General features: G+C 31.1%; 1 protein-coding gene across 1 annotated transcript; it reads right to left on the minus strand.

Annotated features, from left to right (window-relative positions):
* Positions 1-3,692: 3,692 nt before the first annotated feature.
* LOTGIDRAFT_231232 (hypothetical protein) lies at positions 3,693-9,194 on the minus strand (the record flags this gene model as incomplete). Its single annotated transcript, XM_009052264.1, has 14 exons — positions 8,997-9,194; positions 8,440-8,545; positions 8,191-8,244; positions 7,880-7,986; positions 7,450-7,617; positions 7,209-7,320; positions 6,690-6,773; positions 6,272-6,309; positions 5,756-5,797; positions 5,355-5,541; positions 5,077-5,149; positions 4,450-4,498; positions 4,118-4,208; positions 3,693-3,863 (listed from the first exon to the last, which is right to left on the minus strand). Exons 2-14 carry the CDS (start codon positions 8,476-8,478, stop codon positions 3,693-3,695), a joined length of 1,215 nt encoding a protein of 404 aa, XP_009050512.1. The 5' UTR covers positions 8,479-8,545; positions 8,997-9,194.
* Between the last annotated feature and the right edge of the window lie 14,153 nt (positions 9,195-23,347).

Raw genomic sequence — 23,347 nt, forward strand, 5'->3', positions numbered from 1 at the left:
CTTTGGCTTTGTTAAAGTGATAAGCCTATAATTGTCAAATTATTTTCTCAATATCATGTATTCTTTTCAGAATGAAAGTCCAATTCCGCTACAAATCATCAAAATTGTACTGTAGATATAAAGCAATTTATAACAAAGTTTCGGGTCTTTAGCATCCAGAAACTAAGTTTATCACCCCCTTAAGAAATAAGACTTTCAATCGACAATTTGAAAAATTCAAAATTCTCGAAGTACAATTAAGCAAAATCAAAATGTCATGCCCACAGTTAACGTGTAAATTACGTGTTCTTTTGCGACAACTTTCAATTCTTTTTTTTTATGTAACGTTGTCTGTATTACTTACTATACATCGGTTAAGAAAAAAACGTAATGCTTTGTCAAAAAGCGTTGCTCTTGTACAAAATATAAATAATTGTTTTGGGTATATTAAAGTTTTTGTAAAAATCTAAAATTGTTTTTATATTACCTCCACTGTTGTTTCCTAAAGACAAAAGGGAGATCCTTAAGACAAGGAGAATGGAGACGTTAGGACACGATGGGGAGATCCTTAAGGCAAGGAGAATGGAGACTTTAGGACAAGATGGGGAGATCCTTAAGGCAAGGAGAAGAGAGGGCAGGGAGAAGAAAACTTTAGTACAAGAGGGGGAGATCCTTGAGACAAGCGGAAAAGAGAATAGATGACAAGGTGAAGAGAGACTTTAGGACAAGAGGGAAAGATCTTTACGATAAGGAGAAGAGAAAATAGAGGACAAGGAGAAGAGAGACTTAATGAACTACAAGAGGGAAAGGTCAGGAGAAGAGGGAATAGATGACAATGGGAAGAGACACTTTGGGACAACGAATGAGAGAGTTGGACTTAAAGACATGGAGAAGAGATACTTTTGGGCAGGGAGAAGAGAGGACCAGAAGCAGGGGAAGTGATGTTTGAGTCCAAGGAGAAGAGACATCTAAATAGGACTTTTAATAGAAGGAGACAAGAGTAAGGAGAATTACAAGAAAGGCGAATTGATCCCAGGACAAGGAAAACAAGGATTGCTTACACTTTCAGACAGGAAAAATGACAAAGTTTGTTAGTAGGACGCAGAGAAACCAAATTAAATATCACAAGGAGAAAAGATGCCCAAATCCCATGAGGCAAATTAAAATTAAGACTTGCATCAAGATCAAACGAGAATTGTTGACTAGAAGGTCTCGCAGTTGATTTGAATTGACATGAGAATTTTATGGCAAGGTTAAGTAAGAATATAAGAAAAGAAGGGAAATAAATGCTTTCGGACAATATAAAATGTGAGATGAAAATAAAGAATGTGACAACAAAAATGATGTCACATTGTCCTAGAAAAGAGTATGTTCATTGTGAAAATGATCATATTTGCCCAAATCAGATCATTTACCATTTAGGCTCACATTTATCAATAATAATCACATTTGTCGATAATGATCACAGTTGCCAATAATGCTCACATTTGTCAATAATTATCACATTTGCCAATAATGATCACATTTGTCAATAATGATCACATTTGTCAATAATGATTACATTTGTCAATAATGATTACATTTGTCAATAATGATCACAGTTGCCAATAATGATCACAGTTGCCAATAATGATCACATTTGTCAATAATGATCACAGTTGCCAATAATGATCACAGTTGCCAATAATGATTACATTTGACAATAATGATCACAGTTGCCAATAATGATTACATTTGTCAATAATGATCACATTTGCCAATAATGATCACAGTTGCCAATAATGATCACAGTTGCCAATAATGATCACAATTGTCAATAATGATTACATTTGTCAATAATGATCACATTTGCCAATAATGATTACATTTGTCAATAATGATCACAGTTGTCAATAATGATCACAGCTACCAATAATGCTTACATTTTTTAATAATGATTGCAGTTGTCAGTAATGATCACATTTGTCTATAATGATCACGTTTTTGTCAGTAATGATCACATTTGTCAATAATGATCACATTTGTCCATAATGATCACATTTGTCCATAATGATCACATTTGTCAGTAATTATCACATTTGTCCATAATGATCACATTTGTCAGTAATGATCACAGTTGTCCATAATGATTACATTTGTCAGTAATGATCACATTTGCCAATAATGATCACATTTGCCAATAATGATCACATTTGTCAATAATGATTACATTTGCCAATAATGATCACAGTTGCCAATTATGATCACATTTGTCAATAATGATCACATTTGTCAATAATGATCACATTTGTCAATAATGATCACATTTGCCAATAATGATCACATTTGCCAATAATGATCACAGTTGCCAATAATGATCACATCTGTCAGTAATGATCACATTTGTCAATAATGATCACATTTGTCAATAATAATGGAATTGTGCTCTTAACAAAGTGTATAAGTGGCAGGACATAAAACAACAATTGCAAATAATTTTATTTTATTGATAAAATACACAATATAACAAAGAAAGATACAACGTAATACACGCCTGCATGCATTATAAAACAACATAAAAAAATAATACAATAATAAAACTTAAATTAAATACAAATTACCATAATATAAAGGCAATTTCCTTTCAAGTTTTTTTTTAAAGATAATACCAAAAGATACAAATTACCATAATATAAAGGCAATTTCCTTTCAAGTTTTTTTTTAAAGATAATACCAAAAGATACAAATTACCATAATATAAAGGCAATTTCCTTTCAAGTTTTTTTTAAAGATAATACCAAAAGATACAAATTACCATAATATAAAGGCAATTTCCTTTCAAGTTTTTTTTAAAGATAATACCAAAAGATACAAATTACCATAATATAAAGGCAATTTCCTTTCAAGTTTTTTTTAAAGATAATACCAAAAGATACAAATTACCATAATATAAAGGCAATTTCCTTTCAAGTTTTTTTTAAAGATAATACCAAAAGATACAAATTACCATAATATAAAGGCAATTTCCTTTCAAGTTTTTTTTAAAGATAATACCAAAAGATACAAATTACCATAATATAAAGGCAATTTCCTTTCAAGTTTTTTTTTAAAGATAATACCAAAAGACACAAATTTCAAAGAAAACAATAAGATCCACAATTTTTTAAGCATGAAAAAGCCACCTTAAAGTAAAAAAAAAAAAATTGGAAATAGATAATAAAACAAAAAAGTAAAAATAATTAAAATAGATTAAAATTCAAAATAAATTATAAACCAATCATAATTGGATAAAAAAATATAGCTCATAAAATTTTGGTTAACCAAATCATTATTCTGGAAAAACAACACAAAAGCAGACAAATTTCAAAATGCATAAAGAATGAATTCAATCTTGAAGTTTTAAACAGTTGAAGAGTTAACCATATAAGGCTCATAAAATAGGTACATAGGTTGGTGAATGTAAAGAATATACAATACAAATATATCTATAAAATACAAAGGTATGGATAAAAATGAATTCAAAATATTTCATTATAATTAGTAAGATACAATGAATTATGTCAGACAAATCTCAATGACACATTTTTTTTGTTCCATACCCATTATAGCTGGGTGGACTGAAATTCTGAAGAAAAAACTTAAAAAATCAATTTCATATAATGTCCATATCAATATCGAAACACCTTAAGGTTAGGAAAATTATTCTTTTGGAATCAAGGCATTATGATGTGGAACTAGTTATTTTGATGTAGATGTAAGACAGGAGTATTATTATCTGTAGCTATAATATTTGTGATAGAATTTGGTCGTGATTTTTGAGATGTCAGATATTGAGTTAAATCTACTCCAAGTTTTGATAATTGCTGTACATGATTTACTTCCTTTATCTTCTGGTTGTTTTTGTACTGAAACAGATTAAAATATGTATTGAAAAACACCGACAATACATCTATGGAGATATAACCAAAAAAATACTTTTACATCATACAAAATTGAGAAAAGGGGAAATTGGGAATTTGCATGAAAACTACTTTCAGTTGAGTGATTGATATGTAAATAAACCTCCTTTATAAATATCAGATCATGGCAACAGCAAAAAAGCCTACTGCTTATGTTAATTGTATGAATTTTTATCTGAAAACGTTTGTATGCTACTTACTGTTAATTCTGCAATAGTTTCCTGTTTATATTTACTCAACTTTTCTTCATGTAATTTTTTCTCCAGTTCTAAACTATGTATATGATTTGATCTGAAATTAAAGCATGAAAACCAAAACATAAGTCAAAAGATCAAATGATATTGGCATGTACCTATTCTGAAAATAGTGACATCAAGCAATGTCCCCTAAATCTGTTAATGTAGCCTTAAACACAAACAAAAGCTGAACATAGTTAGTTGTGGTATGAAAGGGAGTTAACTCCGGATAGTACCATAAGAGAAGATAACTCTGATATAGTTCTCACTCCAATACAATAATAAACTATACTTACAGTTCTAAATCATGTTGATGCTCTAATGCAGATATTTCCATACTTTGTTCTATAAAGTAGAAAAGAAATTATATCCAGAATACATTGAATCAAAGGCCTATATCGTGGGTGACCGCTTGAAACCTCGTATATGCCATATTTGGTCATTTTGTCTTTTTGGTGCCGTTCGAAAGCTCGTAAAAGCGCGGATCTTGTCATCAAATCCTCGTATTCTTAGCTTGATTGTAAATAACTCAAAAAGCGCTAATTAAATAACACGTATATAAACAGTCAGATTTAAAATCTCGTAAAATATATTATTATACGACGTTCAATGTTCCTTTTCTGTGGATGAAAATGAAAAACCTTGTATACCGGTACTGTATTATTATATGAGTTTTTGGTTCAAAAGGCTGGAGATCTCGAATTGTTATACGAGGTTTATATTTTCTAAGAATGAAAACCATGTATTGCGGTAAAAAAATTAATAAAAAAGATTTTGACAAAATACGCGTACAAATAGTTTTTTGCGTTTTTCTCGAAAAGTAATTCCGCGTCTGATATCGTTGTACAAGGTTTACCACGATATGTATAATATTTTTAATGGAATTTATATATAAAGGTATAAAAGAGACCATAAAATCTTACCTTGCTTGATTCTATCCATTTCATTCTGTAATTTTATGTCTATCAGTTCTTGGTTTTGTTTTTCCTCTTCAAACTATAATATATAAATACATAGATAGCACTACTTGAAATAACATATCATAACATAGAACCTGCTACCCAGTATCTTATTTTAAAAATTCAAGACAGGAAATAATTTCACAAATTGCAAAAAATAAAATTTACAAGCCCTACACAGTCTTTTAAATCAGATTGATTGAATAGCCCGAAAAGAGTATATATGACAAATGATAATTTACCTTCAATTTCAAGTCTGTACGTTTTCCAATGGCCCAGTCATGCATCTTCTGTAGCTTATCATGAGTAAAATATCCTCTGAAGACCACTTTTGTTACAGAATATCCTATAGCTTTACATCTCTCTAGCAACTGTGGGTACGTCTTCAATTCATTTAGTAGATCTGAGGTATTGATAAAATTAATATACCTGAAAAAATACACAATAACTTGATATAAAGAGGGAGTTATTCTTTTCCTCAAACAAGAAAGAAACACATCCATTACTAAGACGAAAATTGGCTCATATTTCTTGAATAGTAATCTTTTGGCTACTTATACCACGAAGTTTATCAATTTCGATTTCTCAGACGGGTGGACCTTAACTTTAATAGTTTTTATCTATAATATTAATATACACTTACGTTTGTTTGGATGCAAAGGCCACAACATCAGCACATAAACAACTGAAAAAAAACTAATAAGTATAATTAAAAGATTAATAATTAAAAACAAGAAAGTAGAAAATTAGAGATCACTTGATGCTATATCTAGAAAATAAAATTGGGAAGGAGCAGTTGAAAGTCAAATGATTGACACTCATAGATTGACAGAAAATCCAAGTATTTATTTCCATTCCAACAAGCACAGCAAACAATCTTAAAGGGACAGAACTAGGAATTTCTTTTACTATTTCTATAGATATCTTTTCTATATATGACAGTGTCTCAAGAAAAGACGACTCGTCTTTTTAACTTACTAACACAGATAATTTTGGATACACATAGATTTATGCTGTGAACACTATTACTGATAGGCTTGGCTAAAAAATTCCCATTTCTCAGACTAAGAGAGGAAGAAATCACACATAATATTTTAAGTAAAGGTTTAATTTGGTTTTAATTTTGTATTATGGACTTAATGTAAAGAAAAAACCTTACTTGATGAAATCTGCTTTAGGATCCTTTGTAGAATTGAGCTGAAAATGAAACAATTAAAGTAAGTCAGTAAGTTGTATCTAACATGTAACAATAGCTTTTGTCTTGTCTTAGGAAAAGATATTGGAACGGTTTGATTGATTCCCCCCCGATCATACAATCAACAATCTTTCCATTGACAGTTTCTAAGTTATTTCCCAAAGCTTAATAAATCCTACAAAAAAACACACAACAAAGGATAGAATTTTCTTTAAAAGAAATTTGAAAACCTATTTAAAAACAATATTATAAATGCTGTCGTGGGTAGATGATTGCTTGTCCTGCTTGCTATCTCTGCTTCTATCATTCATGTAGTATGAAATCTTGACATACTAGCTATCTTTGACACATTTTTAGAACTGAGAATTTATCTAAAACTCACCATTAAATCTACATCTACTAATTCATAAAACATCATCAACTTGACTCGAATTAGTGCATCATCTGCTGTCCTTACTTCATCTACCTAGAAACATAAAATAGATATACTGTAGAAACCTTTCTTAGTCTTAGTCAGTGATTACAACACATTTACCACAATCTGGCTTCTTGGTTCCTTATCTTTTAGACTCTTATTGCCTCTTAATAACCACACATCAAAGACACTTCAACTTAGTAACTTGTCAAAAAGGGGATGCAATATTAGGAACAAGGGATCAATCTTAACATACCCTCTTATCCTAGTTCAATGTGATCATAAGAAGAACCTACAGAAGATATGTCAAGGTACAACAGTCAAGAATGAAGATGCAACTATTTTAACCTGTGAAAATTAAAGCGAGGACAATTTAGTATGCAAGCAATCAAGAAAGTTCAAAAAAATAAACCACGGTTGCCATGCTTGTTGATTGCACATTCTGTAATCCTCATATTATGCATGTAGTAACAAATATCAACTTACATTATAGTAGAACTGATCCGGTATAATTTTTAACTTTGTAAATCTGTCTGCATTTGGTATCATGTTAGTTTTACTCTTTGGATCAGTACCATGCCAAACAAACTCATGCAACCTGAAAAGGCAATCAACAAACCTTTTATTTATTTACCACTGACAAAAACATCATCACATATAGCAAGATTTATACATGTACTACACAAAAGAACAACTCTTCTTTTCACCTATAGTCAACTCTACTTACCATTCATTAGCTGCAGGCATAAACAATGTAGGTCCATATAGAACATAACGATTGGTGGTAGATTCATCTTGTTTATAAACAACTACGGCTTCATTAGCATCTAATGATGTACATTCTTTTATTTTAATATCAGTATAGGTTATTGGGTTTAAAAATCTGAACTCTGGGCTACAAAGAAATTAATTTAATTTATAAAGATTACTACTGAGGTTCTAAAACTAACGTCTAAAAATCAGTACTACAATACCACTTGAAAGAAAAACTATTATAACAACAGGAAAACAAATTCACCATTTTGAGTTTCACCATGCATTGCTTGAGGTACAAAATTCCTCATGAGAAATTTGAGAAAATGAATTATCAATTTGGTGCTAAATCTAACCCAAATCAAATAAAGTATTTTATATATATCAGAATATGTCTATTTTACCCTCTAACATGTTCCACCTGTCCATTTCTATAATGTAGAGATAAATACTGATTCTGACTTGCTGAATATTTTCTTAATTTCTGGAACTTTTCTCTCCATAAAAACAACTGAAATTAGACCAGTCAAATTTATATAACACAGAGCCAACCTTTAACCCTCTATCAGTTCAATAATTTTACTCAACTCTCAATTTTGACCAATAAATCTGAACTTTGAACCTGAACAACTGTTCAGTTTTAGATAGGACAGACAGAGTTTATTTATGTCAGATTAAGTGAAATAAGTAGAGAAAGATAAACTAAAACACATACCCGTTTTGGACCATCTTCAATCCTAGCTATTCCATCATGGCTGTAAATCAGAGCCTGTAATTTATATTAGTTTATTAAGGTTACAACAATGAAAATCAACCCCATTAGAAGAGAAAGTAACAAAATATTTAAGTCTATTTAGATTATATTTAAAGACACATAATGAACATATTTATCCAACCTAAAATAAAGAGGATTTTTTCGACAGACGTAGATAACTATCTATACATTGGAAATTTTTGAGCCTACCTGATCTCCAACTTCTAAAATTTGCCAACCGACTGTCATGGTATTCACTGTTCTGTATCTAGTCAGTCTTTCTAATATGCTTCAAGACTCTAATCACGTGATATACCTGGTAAAAAAAGTTATTGAATTTAGATTTGTTGAGCCAAGGCCTCTATTTATCCAAATTGTCTCAAACCTTTTCTGTCTAACTTGAAACAACTTCACACACCAGCATTTACAACATTTCATTTGCAACTTTATTGATTCTGAAAAAGGATACTGGTACTTGTAAAAGAAAGTTGTAATAGAAATCAAAGATAGTAGAATAGTAAAGGTTCTATCATTATCAGTCAAACATTCAACATAAATATGACACAGGTCTAACCTTAATATCAATCACAATATAAGGCTTGGGCTACTATTTTCAATCTATTCCAGTTAAAATCGTGACAATACTGAGTAGAATTAGTCAAAATCGTAGTCTTCAAGATAAAATTAATAAGAATCTATTTATAACTTTGTAGATAATCGATAGATCTACAGGAAAAAAAAACAGATTGCCAAACCCATTTGTTTACCTTTTTCTTCCTAAATGACATGTTCTTGTGTAATACGTCATCAATTTATGTGTTTACAATTGGCATCCGAATTTGAGCTTTTTGCCGTTTAAATTTACACGTGTTAAAGAAAATTTGATGTAGAAATTGTGATATATTCCTTATAAGATTTTAAAAAAGTCACACGCAAAGCCATTTGTAGTAATCTTTGGGATTGTTTCTACTCAAAATTTGTTCAGGTGTTAAATGCGTGATGACGTCATCGGTTATTGTGCACAAGTAGTTTCGTCCATTGTACCATTGAAAAGAAAATGTAAAATAGGAGACAGGTTTTCTGTTTGATGGGTGTGTCAAAATTGTACCTCTCAGATTGTTCAAGCGTTTTCTAAAGTAGCCGAAATGGACATTTAATTTACCGGATATTTCTCTGGCACAGGTAATTCATATAGTAGTTGTTTTCATTGATTTATTTCTGTAAAATGTTTATGAATTCGGTCAGAAATTATTACGCTGAGTCTGAGTGTCATTTTTTCATGCTGACCGAAAGTTTTGATGATCCGCCATTGACAGTCTGACAAGTGGAAGTGAGAAGTTGACATCCGATTAATTAACTACTTGAAAGGCAATCGGATGCCATCACTTCATGGTGATAATTGTCTTTCTCCTGTCGACCTAATTAGTCTGGCGATTTGATAGGATTCAAGCTGTAACACATTTCTCTGTGACTGAAAATTGAGTCATCACCTTGGCTTGTCTTGTTGATTTCAGGTGTAAATTTTCTTTGAACTTGCCGACATCAATTTGTAATCTAAGTAGATTTAATGAAACATACGTACATATTCACTATGTTTTGGGATATAAATTATAGAATATAGATGTGGCAAAGCACTTTGTTTGACATTAATTTGAAAATTAATTTTTCTATAGGCCCTATTCATCCGAATTACATAGGCCTACCGGTAAACTGATTTAGACATTAGACTACTGTCATCTACTGGTACTTGAGAATTGAAATTTAGTGTCCATACAATCCATACATTAGTTCATCAATTGACATTTACAAATTTTTTTAATTGGTTTCAGTGCTTTCGGAATATTAGTCTCAGAATGAATTTCCATTGATAGAAAAATAAACATGAGCACACATTATCACTTGTTTTCACACAGGACAATATTCAGCCAAAATTGAAAAGATTGAATCATAAAAGAAAATGAACTCTTAACTTGGCCCTATTCTTGTTTTTTAGTTGTTGACGTCTTGTGTTTTATTAATTACACTGTGAGGTAAAAAATAAACAAGTCTATCCTGAATTTAAATCGGTTTCAAGATGTGTAAAATTGAAGTCTTATTATACTAGGTTATCATAAGTAGAAAATGAAATAGTTACTTCATAGCCATGGTTCCCATGGTTTCTGGGGTCGCAGCATACTTGTCTGAAAAATTTGTGAGCAGTGGTTCGTGAAAAGACTTATCATGACATTACAATGCATATTGGTACTGCATGAATGGAGGTGTGGTTTGGACACAATGGTAAATGATAAAGATGTACATGTATTACAATAAAATTGAGTAAAATGCGAGGCTTTGTTTCAATTTTGAGGGTTGCAATCTGATGCTGGTATCTTATTATCAATTTTTTGATTCTGTCTTTGATTGAAATTGTTTTGATCTAAAGACAATTTTAAATATTCATTGGTATCTTTTTTATGCTATAAACAAATATTGCTCTTAACCAGGGCTGTTTATTTCGCCTTATTTGCTGGACTTGTCCGTTCATCCCTCTAATATTTCTGAACATGGTTGTGTTGGCTCTAAATTCTTTTCTTTCTAGTCTGTCTAAGCTGTAAGCTCATTGGGTATCTTTGTTAAGACATAAACATGCATTATCTGAAGGAGCACAATTTATGTATTTTAGAGCAGGGATCAAAGCAATTCATTTATAAATAAATATTGGAAGGCTTTGAGAACATCTTATTGAGCTTACGTTCTATCAAACATTAACCCAATGAGTAGTAAAAAATGTAGACCATAAAGAATAATAGACGTAGCCAATCTGTAAGAAAGAGAAATAAAAAGACTAGTCATAGTTTAACCTATATTTGATTGTTCAAATATAAAAACTGGTATTTTATACCCAACAATACAACATTAAATGTTTAGAACTTCATAGTAGGTGTAGTTAATAGTGATAGGTCTACCAAGCCTATTTTGCTATATTTTATAGCCAGTTTAACATGTTTTCACCTTTTCTGAAATATGAAAATAAAACATTTTTCATCTAAAGTATAAAGGTAATTATATAAGATCTATCAATCGCATAGTACCTGCGCCTGATATCTAATACAATCTTCACACATTAAGCACATTTTCCTACAACACCCAAATATCTATAATTTATGTTATAAAACATCTGTATTCTGGGCCTAAAATTGATTTAAAAGGATTCGTACATAATTAAAAACTGATATTTCAAGGCTATTTTCCTACACAAATCAAGGGAAAAAAATGTTCAAAATGAAATATGAGATAAATATGTGAAAAGAAGGACAAGGTGAAGGTATGTGTAAAATATAAGATGACAAGGTTCACTGACTATCTATTGACTAATCTTAAATATATATAGTAGAATAGAATAGAGTGGAGCAACATCTTAGTCATCATTCTTATCCTACAATGTAAGTCAAATTGTCTGAGTCTGGTTTAGGGCAATCTATCTGGTATTGGATAGCTGCTAGCTGAGGGTTCTGGGGAAAATTGCTCTTAACCAGGGCTGTTGATTTGGACATATTTGCTGGACTTGTCCTTCTAAAATTTCTGAACATGGTTGTGTGGGCTCTAAATTCTTTTCCAGCTCGTCTAAGCTGCTTGCTAATTTTAGAGAGCTAATGCTAATTCTGTCTTTGGGGGTGGGGGGAAAGTTTGAACTGACTGTCATTCTTATATTGTCTATGATATCTAGACTTTAGAAATATTGTAGAATTCCTGTTCAGTTAGTTCAGATCATTGCTGTGAACTAAATAAGCTTATATTATTGTGAAATAATCTTATCAGTACATGCTTTTATATGATATAATATATATCTCCTCTTCCTTAGTCCTTCCTCTTTTGCCCTCCTCCTTCTAATCTCTCCCCCTTCTCTTAACTTATGGGAGCCGTGCTGGCTCAATGAGTTTGATGCTTGCTCGCTAACCTGAAAGTCTAGGGTTCAATCTCGGCATAGGTCCAGGTGATACCTTTCGATTTTTCAACCCGGTTTCCCCCTGTCAGTGATGTAGGTAAGAGGGGCTGACATTGAAAATTGAGGTCCTGTGTGCTACAGGCTGTACATGTTAGAGTTGCAAATCAAAACAGAGCAGGCTAATGCCGCTGTCCTGGCAAAATTTCCCTCATTTCCCAAATTTTGCACATCGCCTGTGTGCAGCATAGTAGGAATTAAAACTCTATTCATTTTATTTCATTTCTCTTAACTTATGATGATAATATGATATCAATATATAGATATTTGATAAGGTATGATAATATTTTGTTTTCTCGAGTCAGGTATGATAATCATGTTATTTTATTACACACCTTGATAATACAATCATATATATATTTTCCCAGGGTTGGTCTATAAGTATTACTATTATATTTATATGGTGGCTAATCTTTTTAATCAGCTCTTTATCAATTAGGATAGGTCTAATATGGTCAGAAGTCAGGACTATTGAGCTTCATTAGCCACTTGTAACATTCATATACAGGGATCTAGAATGCCCCTTTTCAATAAATTGGTCACATATAGTTCAATATAAATGCTATTAGTTTATTTGGCTGTAATATACTTTTCCCGGAATAGGTTGAGACTATCTTTGGATTTTTCAAAACGGTAAACTTTGTCAGTGGTGCAGGTTGGAAGGACTGGTATGAAAAAAAAAATATCTAGTCATTGGGATGGAACAATAAAGTGAAGCCCCATGTGATACACTAGGATGTGCATGTTAAAGACAGTTGATCGAAAAAGAGTGGGCAAATGCAACTGACCGTTGAAAAATTGTCCACATTGCGACATTGCCTGGCGTTTTCATTAGTCCATTAGGTTCACAAAAACAAGGCATAAAACTAAAACATTTTCTTTTTTTTCTTTTCACATACTAACTGTACATGTATTGGAATAAAAAGAACTACACAAGAGCAAACTTAATTTATAGAAATTTTCTAAAGCTTTGATAGTGAATTGAATTGTCTATTTAACTCTTGGGTTTTATGATCCTACATAACTAATTTCATTCGTTCACTCTGTAAACAAGAAATATATAGTTATTGATGAGGTATTAGATCATAAGGTTTCTATATAATCAATATATCTAAGGCATAACATGTATCTGGTATTGAACCTATAAATGAAGATATTAGAATCGATCTATAATCAATTTAATGTACCGGTACGGTATATAATCTTTATTAATATTTAACCAGTATCAATATTATATGAAAATACATTTCTCACAAATGTGATGAATATATGCTCACTTAATATGAAATTAAACTCTTCCTGTCTGCTCAATATCTTAAACAGCATACATTAGTTGTACAATTTAATCAAGAAACTTGAAGAAAAAAACTGGAAATGCATCAACAGGATGTAGAGTTTATATGTTGGCAATGAAATCTAATTGTTAGACAGATACACAGAGAAAATGGTTGAAGTAAGAAATAGATTAGTAGATATTTGAAATATATCACCATCTTGGGATAAATTCTGAAATGCTCTACTTGTAGAAATTGTCTCATCTCTTCTTACCAATCCCTAGACATATTGACTGTATTATTCATTAGCAGAAATTCTTCTAGTTTTTTGCTGTCTATATACTTTTTAAAGTAAGATTCAAGCCTACAGAGTAATTACCTTGAGAACATTTAAAAACAAGGGTTGAAAATCTTGAAACTGCTTAGAAGTTAGAATGTATCAAAATGAAAGGATCGTGATGGATGGTTGAATCACCTAGTAGATGATGGTGCTCATGTATTTCCCAGATCCTGTATTAAACATTGTCTTAAATGCCGAGACAAGTTGATACATAAGACTCCCAACTATATTCTACAAGTTCATTCATTCAGCCTGCAGTAGATGATGCTGCTCTGGCCTGCGTACAGTTTATTACTGCTTACTGCCATTGGAGTTTTTGAGCCCAAAGCGTCAAACATCCAAACAAAATATTTTTCAAGTTTGCATAAAATGCAGTAATTCAAGTCCACAGCACGATTGGGAGAAATTGCTGATCTAGTTCTTCAAGTATTGTTGCTCAAATAAGATTGTTTTTTATACGCCCACATTATAATGTGGACGTATATTGTCGTCACCCATGTCCGTCGGTCTGTCTGTCCACAATTGGCTTGTGAACGCGATAGAGACTACAGTTTTCATCTGATTCGAATGAAATTTGGTATGTTCATTTATATTGATGAGATTTTGGACAAGTTCAATATTCACGATTTTTCGATGAACGGTTTTTGAGTTATTGCCCTTGACTTAGCTAAAACGCATCAAAATTGGTTTGTGAACGCGATAGAGACTACAGTTTTCATCTGATTTGAAAGAAATTTGGTGTGATCACTTATAATCATGAGATCTTGGACAAGTTCGAATTTGACGATCTTTCGATGAACGGTTATTGAGTTACTGCCCTTGACTTATAAAAAACGCGTCAAAATTTGGTTGTGAACACAATAGAGACTACATTACTTATCCTATTTCAATGAAATTTAGTGTGAATATTTATAATGATGAGATCTTGGACTAGTTTGAATTTGGCTATCTTTCAACTTGGAGTTATTGCCCATGACCTAGTAAAAAGGTATCAAAATTTCTTAGCGTTAGAGGTGACAGTTAATGTCAGAATTTTATTAAATAATGTTTGTTTGTTTAAATCAACAATATCTTGCACAAATTAAATTTTTGGTATGATTTGACACAGATAGGTGACTGCCCTTGATATACTGAAAATGTATCAAGAAAGTGGGCGTATCTTGCTAGGCAACCACTTGTTCCATGTCGAGTTAACTGTATTCTGTGCACCAAAGAATTGAAAAACATTTTAAGATTTCATAATCTATTTAGCGCCAAATTACAAATTTAACTTTAGCGTGTGAAATGATACATGGTAAGGGTGAGATTGAATAAAGTGAGGTTGTTGGTGTATATCATATAACAGCTAGTTATCATTATCATATTATATTACATAAAATAAACCTTTATAATATTACATTACCGGTATCTGCTATATAGTTTATCTTAAAAACATTTAATATTTTCCTCTATTGTTCATGTAAATGATATTAATATTTTTTTTTATAGATTTATCACAATGTTTCTTGAAAAGTTGATTGAAAATTTGATCTACTTGTTATAAAATAATATTTTTGCATTTCTATTTTTCCTTTAAAAACATTTTTTTAACATCTGTAGGATGATAAACATAGACTCCTAAGAAAAATGTTAGTACTCTTTGACCAAACCGAAGAATAGATCTTCTTAATATATAATTTCACTCAAACTCAGGATTTTGATAAATGTTTGTGTGTTGCTGGAAAGTTAAATGTCACTAGCTGACATCAAATGATCTGGAAGAGTAAACATGCCCTGCCTTTTAAGTTACACCTATATTTTTATTACCTATGTAAGGTAAAAAGATTTTTAATACTCCAGTACACACCAAAGGTACTGATGTAAACTTAATAATAATCCTATTGTGGAGTACTGCAATAACCTGGAATTCAAAATAGGTTGTTGAGTTTTTTTATGTGTATCAAAGTAAATTTGGTCTGTTTCGATGAATTTCCATTTTAGTTGTCAAAGTTTTAAATTTATATATACATGGATTACCATCAATTGTTATTATTACCTATGATAGAGCCTTCATACTTACAATAGGTTGTAAACAGCCATACCTGGTAATAGAGAAATAATAGTTTTCACTTCAATAAGGTGATCATGACATAGAAAATCTTATGTTACAGTGATATCATGTGTTCTAGAAGAGTAAACACACCCTACCTTGCTATTCATCCTATAGTGAATAAGATATTAATCACAGAGACAAGTTTATTGAGATATTTAAGTTGATAATAATAGGGTAATTATTGAAGTAAAAAGTTGTATAATCTGTTATCACCATAGTGATTTAATATTTCAACTTTAATATTTACTGTTTGAATTATTGATGAAATATTTGCTACAGGCTATTTTGAATATAGTCCCAGCCAGTCTACAGATAACTAAAAATATTTAGAACAAATACTACAGGCGTATATGTAATTAAAATGATGCATTACATTGCACTGTGCAGAGTATCAGGTCAGACAAGGGGTGTAGCATGTATTTTAGTCATGATTACCTGCTAGAAAAAATCTTTGGTTATTTGCATAGACCATTTTATTGTTAGTAAAGGTGTGGGCACGTTAGCAGTCTTGGTTGGAGATTTTTGTCGCCGAAAAGGGTCAAAATCCAGCGTGTGCCTGTACTTTCAAGACCAGACTATCGCGTCCCAACAAGATTTATAATATCAAACAAGTTTTTAATTGCATGCTCCCCACATAATTATCAACAATATGGAAAATGACGGATTGGAGATTTTTGTCTCCTCGTGTGCCCGTGCCAGTCGGTGAAACTCTTGACAAGACCCCACTCAGGGACAAAAATCTCTGACCAAGATATAATATGGCATGAAAGTGGACTTGTTTATATTATGGATTACCAAATTTCACCTAATTTCAACCTATTTGACTGCTTGAATCCTTTGTTTTTACATTTTAATGCCCAAGGTACCATGTCAACAACAATCAGGAAGAGGAGAAATAAGAGATATAACATGTCCATGTGGCTTCTAAAATACCCCTTGGGGTTTTCATTGCTACCCCCCAAAGGGTATTAGTGGGAACCTAACTCTGTAAGGTGTAGGAAAGTAGGATGTATATTCCACCTCATTTCATTTGATGTAATGATCTGTATATAGTATTTTCTGGTTGATTTACAGTCATAATTTGTTGGAGGTAACAGTTGGTGTGTAAAATATAATATTATTGATTAAATACTTGATTTGAATCATTTTATACTGATTAATATCATGAGTTATAACAGAGGAGAAATATTATAAAAGCAGGCTAGATATGTCAAAGAAAGTAACATTTATTTATTTATTTAAATTACCAGGTTAGGATATTTTGAGATAGCAGGAATTAAGAAATCGATAGAAATTCAATATCCTTGAGATTTATACCTTCCGTGAAAACTAAGGCCACCTAATCTGGAGATATTGTGTGTAATAGTGTACCAGGTGTTGGCAGTGTTTATAGTTGATTTTATTTAATTATTTATGTTGGTATTGATTCAATCACAAGGTCATGGTCATCTTCATTTATTCCTATTCAATCATTTTGTTTAGACCTGTGTCAATTTTTGATCCATACCTGCTGACCAATGTCATTATAAAATAATATTAACAATATCTGATTATCGTACAGCTTAAATAATCCTCCATCGTCCCAAATATTTTAAGTTGTAAAGATATAGATTTAAAGAACACTGATAAAATTGGGTTAAATTGTTATGGGGTTGTCTGCATTATGAGATGTATTTAAATCACAACCTCTAAACTCTGTCAATATTTAAATATGAATTTATGTATTCACTGACAGAAACAGATACCAAATAAATTCTATATTATAACAGAAATAGAATATAAAGTTCCAATTGTTATCATACACAAAAAGATTTGACTTCAATATTGAGCAAGGCATCACATTAACTGAAATACTCCAGTTGCTACCGTTTTATAGAACATATTCAAGAGAATTGTTTTGTATTCAATCTGTTTCCTCTTATCTAAATGAGCCTGCCACATTCAACACAAGTCATAAATAATGTGTAAGATAGAGAATAGATTAAAACAACAGCCTGAGATAGTCAGATAGCATGTCAATACTCAAATAATGAGATTCCTATACAGCTTGGAGATATTTTGACTGGCAACAAACAACTCCCCAAATTTTAAATATGAATTCTTCTTTTATCACACTGTATAATATTGATTAAAAATGCATGCTTGGAAGAGTTCATTGAAATGCAAGGGGTGTTAGATTGGCACAGTTATAATATATATATATATACATGTACCTGGAAAATTGATTGATGCACTGAAGAAAACCAAACAAGATTCACAAAGATGAAATGTGTGCCTTTAAAGGGACACTTCTTTTTTTGTAGGTGGAAATTTTTTTTTGCTCAAATTTCTAATGACCAAAATCTATAGAAATATATCCCATAAAAACAAAAACAGAAACAGCATTTTATGGAGTTTGAATAAGACTGTGTACCTATCAATGCATCTTAAGTAGAAAATAATGATGGACTAGCCAGTGAGTCATCCACAGTTTTACTAGTACCAGTAAAAATAAAAGAAATTCAGCTATCAGAATTTACTGAACTCTTAACTATACTGGTTGATAGAAATCAATTGACTAGAGTTAGATTAGATCATCTTTCAAACTTTATTCATAGTTTTTATTCTGTTTCTCTCTCACTCAGTAATCTTGTCTCACTTGACAGAACCATTGATTTAACATAGTAACATTGTGGAATTAAGCCAGTATATAGTACATACATTTATCAAATATCAGTGCCACTGACTTTCAGACACCTCTACACTCAAACATATAAAATACATAATAATTAACATAATTAATTGCTAAAAGAGAATTAAAAAGCAACTCTCAGAAGTCAAAATCAGATGGAACCAATAAACGAGATTTTGAAAAAGGTAAACATACATTACAGAATGGTGGTAAAAGAACAATAAATTGGTCTCTAATGATGTATCTTGACTTGATAATGATTTTGGCCATAAAGCTATAATTGTGTAACAGAAAAATACCTTAGAGACTATATTGTTCACCAGCAGAATCATTTCCTTATTCAAAATATGTTTTAGACATTTGCTCTTTTTTTGTTGTTGTTGAGATAAATGGATGTTGAATAAGGGTGAAATTGGATTAGATTAGATTAATGAAGACATGCAACACCATGAAGTGTGCAATGAGGAAAAAATTGTCAGGGCTGTTGTGTGTTATAAATATAGTGTCCATAAAATCTCCCCAAAAATATAGGTAAAAGTTGAAATAATATATATTTATTTCTTCCCATCATGTTGTCAGGGCTGTTGTGTGCTATAAATATAGTGTCCATAAAATCTCTCCAAAAATATAGGTAAAAGTTGAAATAATATATATTTATTTCTTCCCATCATGTGGACTATAAGAGACAGAAACTAGAGCTTTGATGTTGAAGATGAAGAGTAAAACTGGTTGGACAAGTCGTGCTGTCAAACAAACCCTAACCTCTGTCAATACCACTACAATATTTTACATTTTAGGAATATTTCAGACCAAAACATGATTAATTTGTTTCTATGGCAACATTTTTTATTTTCTTTTATTTGTGTAATTTATTGAAAGACTTAGCTAATTGAAATTATTTTCATTCATATTATATTGAAGAGTTTCCATGACATTCTATGATTTTGCAGATGCATTCTGTTAAGTAAATGTTTATTCAAAGGTCTCAAAAGAAGTTCTCCAGCCTTGTTTTTGTGCCCTAAATACCAATTTGCACCTTTCTGATTGCTATTAGAAGTCTGCAGTTCCTGTCATTTCAGAAAGAATTGGTCAGATTATGACATTAACATCACAAATACTTTTCAAACCAAATAATGATAATGACTTCATAATTTGGTCAAGTATATCCTCAAATTACTTGATACAGACAAACCCTGTTTTGAATCCTTTTAAGAATTTAGAGTCGTTACTAATCCCACTATATAATAGTCAGGTGTTAAATAAAGTTTGGGAATCCTGTCTTCATAGTGTTCAGTATGCCCATTGAGTTGATATTACCTATCTGTTGTAGGATTGACATAATAGAAATGTCATGGTTGTTAATGATTATCACTATGTTGTAAAGTATTCAATGTGTGTCTAATGATCACTTACTCTGATTAAACAATTCATCCAGTTGCACAATACAGTTGATTAGTTGACATTGTTAAAGATACATTTTACATTAATGTCACACACAAGGGTCATCTTGTCAGGTTGGTTGGTTGGTAGTAAAGATCCCTTTTAGCAGATGCTGATATTGCAAACTAGGCAGTTGTTGGAAGTCCGATTGGTTCATTTGGATAATTGTGTGCTGTTGGTTTGGTAGTTGGTAATTTAGCTCATCTTTTATACAGGGATGACTGAAGAACTTCAAGGATAGATAATTGATGCCATTAAAGAAATGACAAAATTTGTGTTAAAAAAGTAAAGGCGGAAGAATAAAATGTCTAAGATAAATTTATGAATAGTTGAATTTACTGAAATTTAAAGAAAAAAAAAAGAAAGGAAAGATGCATGGAACCATTGAAGATAATGGTCACAGATTATACAAGGATAGATGATTGAATAAGTAGACAAATTAAAGGGGCATTCCGCTTTATTTATAAACCATTTTCATTATCAAAAACTGAGAGTACTAATTGTTAATTAAGCAGTTTGACCTAGTTTCTTTGATGGGCTTTATAATGGCAAGTTATATTTAGTTGAAATCTTTAGAAATGAGACATATTTCTCTACAATTAGGCGTTTATTTTACAGTAGTTTTCTAACATCTTCCAAAAAACATAAGGAATGTTTAAAGAATATGTAACCTATTACGCTAAGTTTAAGCTTTAAAAAATTAACTGCTGAATTTTTTTAGTTAAAACTTTCTGATACTTAATGGGATACATTTCTATAGATTTTGGTTTATAGTTTTTACGAATTTGAGCAACAATATTTTTGACCTACAAAGAAGCTAAATGTGCCTTTCAGTATTAGTTTTATGAAATGTTTCTTCAAAAGCATTATTGAACCCTATTGAATAGAGCCTACAATCTATAATATTTTGTTAATTAATTCATTCAATTATCACATGTAGGGTTCTGAAATCTCAAGCTTAATATTAAACTGTTAGTTCACTATCAAAACATAAATCAAAACATCCATCTATACACTGAGATCAGATTAAACAAAACTTTAACTTAAATGTCTTATTACACAAAATTAAAAGTTATGTTTGTGGTATTGATACAAACCTTCTCAAATATGAACAAAATTAGAGATGGATATTTAAGAGATCAAACATTTGTATGAGAAAAGTTATTTTTGGGGGCATTATATAAAACTTGAATTAGTAAAGTTTTATTCTCTCAATAAATTATAGTATGAATGAGATTTACATGACCGGTAAAATATGAACCAGGTCAAGGTATTGAATTAAAATGTGTCATTTAAAGTCAATAATGTCTTTCTAAAGATAAGGTGTCATACTATGCATACAGTATTCAAATTTTTATCGTTTTAGAAAAGTAGGATGTTAATCTCCTATTTCATTATGATATCACAAGATGAGAGATCAAATTGTGTCATTTTTATACGCCCACATTATAATGTCGTATATAGTCGTCGCCTCTGTCCATCTGTCTGTCCGTTCGTCCACAATTGGCTTGTGAACACAAGGCTACAGTTTTTATCTGATTTTAATAAAATTTGGTGTGATCAATTATATTCATGAGATCTTGGTCAAGTTTAAATTTGAAGATTTTTTGATGAACGTTTTTTAAGTTATTGCCCTTGACTTAGGAAAAACTCGTCAAAATTTGTTTGTCAACTGAGACTACAGTTTTTAACTGATTTTAATAAAATTTGGTGTGATCATTATTACTGATGAGATTTTGGACAAGTTCGAACTTGGCGATCTTTTGATGAACTTATTGCCCTTGACTTAGAAAAAACGCATCAAAATTTGTTTATGAAATTTGGTGTGAATATTTATAATGAGATCTTGGACAAGTTCGAACTTGACAATGTTGGGATGAATTTTTTTTAGTTATTGCCCTTGACTTATGAAAAACGCATCATGATTTATTTGTGGACACAATAGAGTCTACAATTTTCATCCGATTAGAAAGAAATTTGGTGTGATCATATATAATGATGAGATCTTGGACAAATTCAAATTTTTCAATCAACGGAATTTGAGTTATTGCCCTGGACTTAGTAAAAACGCTTTGAAATTTGTTGGCTTGTAAAAGCGAAAGAGGTGACAGTTTATGTCAATTTTATTAAATTTTGTGTGTTTGTTTAAATAAACAATATCATGCACAAATTAGAGTTTTGGCACGATTTTACGCAGATTGGTGACCGCCCTTGATATACAGAAAATGTATCAGGGAAGTGGTCGCATCTTGCTAAGCAACCACTTGTATGATTTCAAGTCTATGATGTCTCATTGTAAAGGTAGTGTTAGTATGTATAGTAATAGTGTTATTAAATAATTAAAAAATGTGCATTTTTATATGGTTAATGTCTTGTTAAGGTGTTATGTATAATATAATACATAAAGTTATCAAGAGTAATCTGAAACTTGCTCTTTCTAGCATGATATAGCTTATATTCATCTCATATCCTCTATTCACATTTTTCCACAATCTTGCACTCATTGTAGTCTCCCACTTCATCTCAAGTCATCAACTCCAGAGTTAATGAATATAGTGTTCTACATTTTTGTAGATGTGAATTTAACAAAAATGTACATGTCAATAATATATCAAAATTGGTTTACAACTTGCCACAATATGATATGTATTATGTATTAAGTATAGGATATATCTATGTTTAGAGATGAAAAAAGATAAAGTGGTAAACATGGAACAACACATTGGTACTTTGTATGTGCCACTTTCCAACACTTTCAATAGTTTTAAAATATGGTTTAATGGTTATCCAGATGGTGTCATGGCTTTGCTGGGTATCAATATATATACATCAGAGAAGATGAGTCCTACAGCCCTTGATCATTCAAGATGAACTAGAATGACAAAGCGAAGTGTGTCTTGTAGTTGTAGTGTATCTAAAAATTGTGTCATATATAACTAGATCTGTGAGTAGTAATATCTTGTATACAGGAGAGTATAATGTTATATGTGTGTAAATCGGTTATTGTTTGATTATCACGGAGGTGTCAAGAGTATTAACGTGATATTGTTATGAGGTCAATCTAGTTTGGCGTACTGCCGTTAAAAACTAAGCTGTTAAAACAAATGTAGTAGTAAGTGGACAGTTGGTCATTCGTGTTTATTTTGTCAATAATCTTTTCGTCTGTTTCTTTTAGAGGGAGATAATTCACGTGTCCAGGCATCTTGATTGATTTAGCAACTTTGAGTAATGTCTATTTTCTAATTCTATTCAGTCTTTGGGATTTGCACATACCTTTAGCCCAGAATCAACTTTTTCCTATTTGGGGTAAATTGGTTAA

This window comes from Lottia gigantea (genome assembly GCF_000327385.1).
Source record: "Lottia gigantea unplaced genomic scaffold LOTGIsca_18, whole genome shotgun sequence".
NCBI lineage: Eukaryota > Metazoa > Mollusca > Gastropoda > Lottiidae > Lottia > Lottia gigantea.